The 10,140-nt window shown below is 47.9% G+C and overlaps 1 protein-coding gene across 1 annotated transcript; it reads right to left on the reverse strand.

The window, feature by feature from the left end:
• Positions 1-4,147: 4,147 nt before the first annotated feature.
• LOC136517300 (transport inhibitor response 1-like protein Os05g0150500) lies at positions 4,148-9,806 on the reverse strand. Its single transcript, XM_066510848.1, has 3 exons — positions 9,127-9,806; positions 5,848-6,340; positions 4,148-5,379 (listed from the first exon to the last, which is right to left on the reverse strand). Exons 1-3 carry the CDS (start codon positions 9,624-9,626, stop codon positions 4,600-4,602), a joined length of 1,773 nt encoding a protein of 590 aa, XP_066366945.1. The 5' UTR covers positions 9,627-9,806; the 3' UTR covers positions 4,148-4,599.
• Positions 9,807-10,140: the final 334 nt, after the last annotated feature.

The raw sequence follows: 10,140 nt of genomic DNA on the forward strand, positions 1-10,140 counted from the left end.
AGCGGCTCCAAGGAGCGCTGCACATGGGTGTCAAGCACGCGCTGGCCATCATCTCTTCTCACTACGTCAGCGTCGACCTCCCGACCATCAGTGATGGGTATGTCCTGCCTGATGATGACGAGGAGGCTGATGCGGCGGTCACAAAGCTGATGGAGGCGGTGGAAGGCCCTGGCACGGCGCTGGCGACGCTCTTTGAAGAGGAGGTGGTTCCTCCCCTACCATCTGCCGGTGCTGAAGGCCCTGAGCCTTGATCTGGGCCCCGAGGGCTATGTAAAAATAGAGTAGGGGTTATTTTTTGTATCGTAACGCTTGTGGCCATCGAGGCCTTTATTTTTGAAGTATTTGTGTTTCTTAGTTGTTTTTCTTATGTTTCCGAGCCTCTGTCCTCTGTTGCTCCTGATCAGATTTCGTTTGCAAAACACCCCTTTGGGGCCTAAGCCATCCCTTGAGCGAGAGGTAGTGAGGGAGTGCCGTAGCCCAGAGGCGTAGGCTGTCTCGTGACTCTATCGGCCTCTTGCTTAGGAAACAGACCTTGGTCCAAGGAGTTTTTACAACTGATTCGTCAGAGCCTGCTAGAGTCTTGGCATAGGAATTTTTGTGAAAAACAACTGAAGAACGGTGCGTGGGACCTAAGGGGGAGTCCCCCATCTAGCCCCTGAGGGAGGCTTGGTTCTGCCGAGGCAGAGCCGAGTCTCCCTTGTTGTGTTACTGTATCGCCGAGACCTATGATGGGCTTGGGGGTTTCTCGAAAAATTAGACTAACTAAAGAACGATTTTTAATTGTATTTTGAGAAACGATATATACAATGCTTAGAAATTTAGGGATAAAAGCGACGTAGTTGTTCTATGTTCCAAGCGTTGGTGAAGACTTCACCCTTCTCGTTGGCCAGCTTGTAGGTCCCGGGCTTCAGTACTTGGGCGATGATGTACGGTCCTTCCCATGGCGGGGTCAGCTTATGGCGACCCTCGTTGCTCTATGCTAGCCTCAACACCAGGTCGCCTACCTTCAAGTCTCGGCCTCGGACGTGTCGGGCCTGATAGCGCCGTAGGCTCTGCTGGTATTTGGCCGAGTGTAGTAGCACGACGTCTCGGGCTTCCTCCAGTTGATCAAGGGCGTCCTCTCAGGTGGTGTGGTTACTTTATTCGTTATAGGCTTGTAGCCTCGGGGAACCATATTCCAAGTCGGTGGGGAGGATGGCCTCGGCCCCATAGACTAGGAAGAAAGGCGTGAACCCCGTGGCTCGGCTTGGAGTGTTCCTCAGGCTCCAGACGGCGTTCTGAGGGATCCTCGTGAGCGGCAGTGTAAGCGTAGGCGTAAGAGGCGGCGGCATTTCTCAACCCAAAGGGGTATGGGGATGGTGCCATCGCTAGACTCTGCTCCGCTGGGATCGGCTCCTTGGGGAGTGGTGGAGCAGAGCTTGATGACCGGGCATTGTCGTGTGCCACCGGTGATTTTCCTTTGTCCAAGCTCAGGCTAGACAGGTCCCCAGCCAGGGACCCTGTGCCAACAGCTGGTCGTAGGATATCGGCGAGGAGCGGCGTGCCGCCCTGGATTCACGCAGCGTTGGGGTGGTCTTGCTCGCATCGTGCCTGGCGAGTGCGGCGAGAGTGGCCGCCCGGGCGCCGCTTGCGCCTGGGCTGCCGGTGCGTGACTTCATCGTCGGTTGGTGGGGCTCGAGGAGTGAGGAGTACCATGTCGAACTCATGCCCTAGAGACATGAACTCTAGGCTCCCAAACCAAACCATCGTGCCGAGACGCAATGGTCGTACGGATCTGCCATCCGGAACTTGCTGGGATGACGAAACTAACACGCAGACATCCCCTACCTGGCGCGCCAACTGTCGGTGTTTCGGACCGGGGGGTCCTCAACCAACCAGTGAATTTGAACTGCGTGCTCCCGATTTTGGATGGTGATGCAAAGAGACACAAGGTTTATACTGGTTCAGGCAATCGATGCCCTACGTCCAGTCTGAGAGATCGATCTTGTATTCCTTGCACCGAAGTGCTCGTAGTAGGGGGTTACAAGCTAGGGGAGAGAGGGAGCTAGTCCCAGGTCTCGGCAAGGTGTCGTGTGGGTCGTTTGAGACGTTGCTCTCAGACGGCTGGGATGTGTGTGTGTATTACAATGTGTTCCTCCTTTTCTCTAAGTGGCCCAAGTCCTCTCCTTTTATAGTTGAAGGGAGGACAAGGACAGTACATGTGTTCAACTATGCGGCGTCGTGCCAACAGGGGCGGCATGTCCGAGCCCTATGGCCTGTTCCTGGGCGGCATGGTCATCGGAGTGGTCCATCCTTGGAGCACTGGGGCGGCGTGCTAGTCCCATCCGATCCTGTGCGTCGTGAGAGCCCTAGGACTGCCCTGGAGTGGGTGCGGCGGTGGACGTGCAAGCCGCTGTGGACGGACTGTGCGCGAGGCCGAGGCTTGGTCGGTGCCGAGGCTGCACCATAGTGGGGGGTCTCGGCGGGCACAAACCCCGAGATAGCCGAGACCTTGGTGCACAGTGCCGAGGCCCCGAGTGGGCGGACGACCTGGTGCGCCGGCTTGGAGGCGGTGATAACCCGGGCCAAGTTGTCCATGTCGCATTGTTTTCGAGGCGGGGATCACGGAGCACAGTGCAGTGTGGGTGCTGATCGTGGGCACAGCGTCAGAACACAGTGGCCGGCAATCCCCACCGTGCCCTGTCCCAGCCGGTATGGCGTTGATGCGACCTTAGGTCCCGTCGGCCATTCTGTAGCGTCGAGCCATCGTCCGGCTGAGATTGCGGGAGTGGTTGAAGTATTAATGAGACATGACGTGCTGTCGGAAAGACCGGCCGAGGAGGGGGCGACGGACTACGGATAAGCTGGTCTCGCGCGATACGGGGAATAAGGCCTCGCGCGAGACGGAGAACGGAGCCTCGCGCGAGGCGGAGATCGTGTTCCCTGCCGAGGCCTCCTGTGGAGAGCCTCGCGCGAGACGGAGATCGCGTCAGGACGCCGAGACCTCCTGCGCGAGGCTCGTGGCGAAGCGGAGGGCCTGGTGGGCTCGGACGTGGCGGGTGAGGGGTCCACGGCTTACCTTCTTGCTTTGTTTCTTGATGGGACTTAAGTGACCTCTTTGATGTTCGCTCGGGGTACCCGTTCTAAGGTACCCGACAAATCATGACACATATCTTTTATAATAAGTTTGTTCAAAAATATAAATGTTGATACTATTTTTCAACAAAGTTAGTTAAATTTAGAAATTTTACTCCTCAAAAGCAATGTGTGTAGTTTATTTTAAAATAGGAGTACTCAAAATAACTGCCATGTCAACTGCATCGTGTACAAGCATTGATTTAGACCGGGAAGGAAATATAATTTGCTTGCGATGTCAACGGCATCGTGTGCAAGGATTGATTTAGACCGGGAAGGAAAAATGATTTGTTTGTGAAATTGGAGTGTCTGGTTCTATAGTTTTTGGAGAAAAATCGGACTCTGGCCGAGCAGTCATGTTCTCGTTTCCGTTCCAAGAACGAGAACAGAACGAGTATCATTTTATAATATGGGAACGAGAACTCAGAGAACGTAGACGTTCCTAGAACGTAGAATATGGGAACAAAAACGTGGGCCATGTTTCCATTCCCAGGCTGCTAAGCTCTGGCCCTCATTTTGGGAGGTTGAAATTATGACCCTTTTTTTTCTTTATTCTAAATTGGGCTACAAACAAACATAGCAGTAGATTTGATAGCTGGGCTACAAACATATATATGCTAAACCGGGCTCACAAGGCCTCCTCAACAGCCCACAAATGGACTGAGTCCGACAGCCCACAAATGGACTGCTTGTCCTTCCTCTCGTGGAGTCGCCGCCGCCGTATGCCTAGCTGAGTAGAGCATATGGAATCGATGGATTCACATGTGACTAAATTCAACACCAACACACAAGTTATGCCTTCCCTAATCCCTAGTGGTAAATCCAACTTCGGCTGGAGAAGGAACACGTTTTACAACTCAACTAAATTGAAATCAAAGCAGAACACCAGAACCTGAAGCAAACCAGACCTCTAAACCACCCAGCGTCACAGCCTCAAAGGAGGATACACTTCCAGTTCAGATGCTCAAGCCTTAATAAGGGTGGACTACAACCAGTGAAGTTACCATTCTCCAGAACGAGAGACAGCTACATACAAGCTTGAATTATTTCGCATTCACAAATCACAAGCTGGAGCAACAGCAACCCATAATTAGAGAGGGGAGGTCAAAAAAGTAGAGGCTCCAGGTACAATTGTCCCAATAGTACAGTACATTGTGGCATTGGAATGATCCCATATTTTTTATACATGAAAAGAACTAAACACGCTAAGAAAACAAACTCAAGTTTTCTCAAGACGCTATCTAGTAGTTCCTGTAACTCGTCGAGTCTCCTCCCTACAGTTATTAACACCTGAAAGGGGCCCCGAGTCTCGCCCTAAACTCGCAGAAACAGTTGTACAGCTGATCAGAGATTATGATAGGATTATCGAGATCACCAGCCTTTCTACTTCAAGGAGACGATCCAAGTTATGCTAGTAGGATGTTGAAGGTACAGAATGAGATTAAAAATGGACACTTCCATAGTACCTTTGTAAGCTACAACCCCTTAGACAATCTGGACACAAGCTGGCGTGTCGAACCTTGGACCTGCAATTGTCCGGTAGACATACAATGTCTCGACAGGGCTCTCATCTGTGAGAGAGTCCAAGGGGCATCCCCGTCGAGGATCATTCATGACCTCCACACTAAGGCGGGGCATCTTGCGTGCAAGTTGTCGGCATGCGCCCAGGGTCAGTGAGCACGTCGACATCCAAAGGGATCGCATTGTCTCCAGCTTGGCAGCATTTGCCAGCAATGGCTTATCACCAAATGGGCAGTCCCTTATCTCTAGCTTCTTCAAGCTCTTGCAGCCCGATAGGATGTAATGCAAGCCCAAATCACTGTTCCCAGCGAAGGCAATCGAGAGCATCTCGAGACGATCAGCATGAGCCCCGATGGATTTAAATACAATATCTGTGAGAAGGCCTGAAACAGAAAGCCGCCTAAGGCCCTTGCATGATTCCACAATGGCACTAAAACCTGCATCAAGAGGCTGGTGTGTAGTGTAGTCTGGTGTGTGAGGCTCAATGATGCATAGGCGGAAGCAAGTGAAGTTGGGCCGGTTCTTTGCAATGGTAATAAGGGCCTCATTGGTCATCCGTCTGCAGAAGTAGAGGACCGACTCCAACATTGGGCAACTAGCAGAGACATCAACAAGACCTCTTTCAGTTAAAGAAACCTGCTCAGCTGCATCAAAAGGAGCAGAAGGGAAGACCCGCAACTCCTGCAGTTTATTACAAGATGATGCCACAACAGATAGACCATGGTCTTCAATCAAGTCCATCACCTGAAAATTGGAACAAAGATGTTTAGAAAAGAACCTTTAGGATATGTATGCTGATCTAAAACAAACACAAGCAATTCATCTGATAGCATTTTGTGAATGAACTGAGTCACTATAGAAAGCCTTCTACCGAGTATGTCATACTAATTACTGTGTTCTATCAAAACAAGGTTCATGTTTCCCAAAAGAGAGGGAAAAAACACTAGTTCCAGTAACTACATGTGATGCTCCAAAATACAATGTCAAGCCATGCAACCTAACCAAATGGAAGTGGTAACTGCACTAAAAGCATATGCACAGGATCCAATATTTACTAAAATAATCAAAACAACATTTATGTAGGTAATTCCACTTCCTTGGAAATTAAGTGACCATACACCAATGATCCAATATGCACGTGAGAGTATTACTTTAAAGGCAATTTTCAAAACCTTATCAGCTAAGCAAAAGATGTGGATAAGGGCTGCATACCCATAAGAGCTGCAAATTTTTGCATCTGCTAATGAATTTAATCAGTTCAGGGCCTCGTACAGTAGTATAGCTCAGATTTAGTGATGTGAGGCCCTCGCATACACAATAAAATGCTGGCAGGTATTCTGGAACGGCATCCCAAGCCCCAGAGAGCCTTCTTAAGCTTTTACAACCAGCAAATGCTGCTTCAAGCTTTGAAAAGAGATCCGGATGGTAATCTGCAGAGAATCTTCCTGTTCCAAGTTCTACAATCTGAGGAGCCTTGCGAAGAAGGTTAGCAAGCTTGTCAAGAGGTATAGCATTGTTGAGCTTGAGAGTCTTGAGATTGCAACATCTGGTTACTAGTCGTTCAAGTACAGTGATATTGACATCCCCCTCTAGGCATGAAAAATTTAGAGTTACCAAAGAAGTGAAGGATTCTGGAAAGAGACTGAGCCAATGAATAGAGCAATCCTCAATCTCGTTCTCCTGAAGGTCAAGTTCTCTTAGATTTCTGCAGAGAGAGCATACCAAAATTAGGAGTTGAAAATAATAGTTCAATAGATGGCAATATGTTGAAAGAACAATGAAAACTGGATCAAGGCAGCCAATAGTCAATGCTGCCATTACTTTAAGTATGAAGATTTGCGAGAGAAAATCATTGAAGGAACTAGAGGTATACTTAATTACTGAAGGCAAATCCTGAAAAAACAACTGGTTACCGAAGCTTACAAGTTCCACACATAATTAAGCAAGTTCGTGAAGAATCCCATGTTGGTCTAAATAAAGGAAGCAACACAGATAAACCTAGCTTTCAGTGAGACCTCCTAATATTCAATCACCCCAAAGTCATGAAGGGAAACAAGTGAAACATACTCAGTTAACGTGGACAATCTTTTCTGCTCAAAAGCCAAAAAAGGAGAAAGCAACAGCTAATAATTGCAGATATCGAATACACGTCATATTGCTTTCCTGGTGTATCATGCAGATGCCTGGGAATAGATAGAAACATTGAACTTGCTAATTCCACCTTTTTAGGTAAAAATGCAGAAAATATTTAGTAACTTGTCAGCAAAGAACCATCCAGAAGCAGATGCACCAAATTGAGGTGCTTTTATGGAATAACCAGTATAAAGCAATATTCCACAACTTATGGCTTTCCAATAAAAATGCTTAGTTCACAGGCAGAGCAGCATCCACGTCCATTGTTACAGGATTGGTCCAGAAATCTCTGAGAACAATCAGCAGATATAAACCAGAGGCAGCAAATAGCAAGGGTATGGGTTTCAAATGACAAGGAAAGCAAATGTGCTAAACACTGGAGTGTTTACACAAGACACCAAAGTTTTACTCACCACGTGGCATTAACATTAGTAAAATAAGCACTTAACCTAATTATTGCATGAATTTTAGGAGGCACACCTGGGTTTCAGATTTTTTAAAAAAAAAAAAAAAAATTGGAGTAGTCAATTTTTAGTCGGCCCAAATGTAACCTGCTTAGGTATCCATGGACTGCAGTTCCACACCCATTAGACAAGTAAAAGCCTAAACTAGCAAACTACAATAGTTGATGTCAATGAATAGCTGCATCCAATCATAGTTACCATATCATTTTAATCCAAACGTCAAAGATATGCTCGCCCCAATTTCCTGGACCAACCTTTTGGAGGTTGCAACAACCCTTGAAGCACAGAGACAGTTAAGGCTAAAGATAACACAGAACTAGGTTTATATATCACTAAGTAATAAAAAAAAAAGTCAAGACAAGTATATTACGCAACCTTGTTTCTAGTACAAATACGTGTATCAGTAACATCCACAACAATATATGCTATCCAGAACCAATCCATCCTCATTCTGTAAATATGTGCTTGTGCAAATACATATTGGTCGAAATTCTCTTTTGTGAATGCATAAGGTGCCTGGGTATCAGAATCCAAGCAAAGATCATTATCAGGTCATATATATTTAAGTGTTTCTTGTCACCCAAAAACAATACAATGATACCGCATTGGCATGGTAAGGATCAAACTAATAAAAAAAATCAGTATCTTAGGTGTCAGATTCTCCAAGTTCAGTTTTTTGTTTCTAAAAGGTAGGCCTTTAGCAAGATCCTAATTCTTTTTGGAGATACAGCAAGCTCCACCAAAGGTTTTTTTTTTAACAAATCCAAAGTAGATTTTTTTGTGTGCAATTCAAATTCAACAATTACCCTTATAAAGCAAAGTGAAAGTGTTTTCCTCCATGCAAACATTGACGATATGACGAAATACACCTAAATCAAGATAGCAGCTGGTAGAACTTAATGACAAAAGGGGGAGGCAAGCTCAAACGCGCAGATGGGAATCTTGATGTCAAAAGCATGCTATAAAAGACTTGATTCTTCGAATCAGATATAAACTTATATCATGACGGGAACTCACTTGAATCTCAAGCATAAATGAAAAGCAAAACAGTTCAAGTCAGATCTAGCATCTCATGAGGTGGGGGGAAGTACAATACAATTGTTTAAGTAAAGGTGCGTCCAATTGGTTCTAGTCTTGAAACAACCCCTATAATTTTAGTGGAAAGATAAAGGGATGCATCCATCATTGCCCAAGCAAACAGAAATGTTTATTCTGCCAAACCCACAGATCCGTGCAAGAAAGAACATCCACAGGCCAATCACTCAACAGTAGAATCCGGAGTCAAAGCTTCCCAGGAACAAAATAAAAGCTTACTGAGGAATCCAAGCTAAGAAAGGTCAAACTTTTGATGGTGACATGGGCAACAAAATTGTATTGAAATGCCCTGGGAATCCTTTCAGATGGAGTACAAATCACTCTTTTGAGTTTTGACACAGACAAGTAAGAATCTAAAACAGCACACTAGTCTTCACATCAGGGCAAAGACTCCAGATCACAGTAGAACAAATTGAAGGTTTACCATTTGTACAGTTAACATAAAGACTAGATGGAATCTAAACTGCAGCTGACTACTACTCAAAAATACTACTCAACAAGCACACAGAAAAGATCAAATGCTAAGCTCAAAATCGCCCCCAAGACGTTCAAATCAATTTCTCCTAACCAAGATATACTTCAGATCACAAAATCCTAAAATGACACCAAAAATTGTGGGGGCTTTTAGCTAAATGGGAGGGGGAGGAGAGAAGAAACAAGTGCTTTTTGTGAAAGATTAGATTCCTTAAAGCTCCGAAGAGAAACTCCCAGTAAGCTCAAATCTTTGCGCAAAGGGAACCAAGAAGCACGCAAAGCGTTAGTTTGTAGCTCAAATCTCGGCCTGGATGCGCGGCCTCACCTGCAACCGGCGGCAATGGCAGCGAGCCCGGCGGTACTGAAGCCCTCGCAGGAGACGAGGCGCAGGACCTGGAAGTTTCTGAAGGAGGCCGCGATCATCTCGAGGCAGTCGTCGGTGACGACCATGCGCTTGAAGCTAATCTCCTCGAGCAGCGGCCAGCCGTCGGCGGCGGCGGCGACCCAGGGCGCGGCGGCGGCGCCCCAGGCGGGCGGCACGAGGCCGAAGTCCGCGAAGTGGGGCTTGCCCTTGACCTCGACGGCGCGGACGGCCGGGAAGCGGTCGACGGCGTCCTGCGGGGACGCGGCGTAGCAGTTGGCGACGGCGAGGCGGCGGCGCGAGCGGCGCTCGGCGCGGAGCCAGGAGCGGCAGGCGGCCGCGGCGGCGCCCCGGTCCGAGTCCGCGGGGAGGAAGGAGAAGGCGTGCTCCCAGACCTCGTCCGGGAGCACGTGCCACGGCGGCGCCGCGGCGGCCGGGGCCGCGCGCGAGCCGCCGCGGCCCATGGGGGCGGCGGGGGCCGTCGGATCGGGCTACCCGGCGGCGGGGATGGGCGCTGCGGGTGGCGGCGGCGGTAGAGCTCTCGCGGGGGAGAGCATCTGGCTGCTGGAGCTTGAATGGGGAGCTAGCTGCGGCTGGGGGAGCCTCCTGTGGTCTTCTCTCCTCCCTTCCTCTTTCTCTCTCTCTTTTCGACAGGACTTCTCGTTGTTGCGACTGACACGTAGCATGTTCCTGGCACTGATCTAGAGCTGATTTATCGCGGAAGAAAAATACATGGTTAAAAAGATATAACTAATTATGGTTTATAAGCTTAGGGGATGTTTAGAGGGGTATCGGAAGGACGTTGCACTAATAAAAAAAATAAATTACATAATTCATCGGTACTTCACGACACGAATTTTTAAGCCTAATTAATCTGTCATTAACATATGTTTACTGTAGCAAACATTATTAAATCATGAACTAATTATGCTTAAAAGATTCGTCTCCAAATTAGTCGCAAATTATACAATTAATTTC

This window comes from Miscanthus floridulus, chromosome 17 (assembly GCF_019320115.1).
Source record: "Miscanthus floridulus cultivar M001 chromosome 17, ASM1932011v1, whole genome shotgun sequence".
In the NCBI taxonomy this organism is placed as follows: domain Eukaryota; kingdom Viridiplantae; phylum Streptophyta; class Magnoliopsida; order Poales; family Poaceae; genus Miscanthus; species Miscanthus floridulus.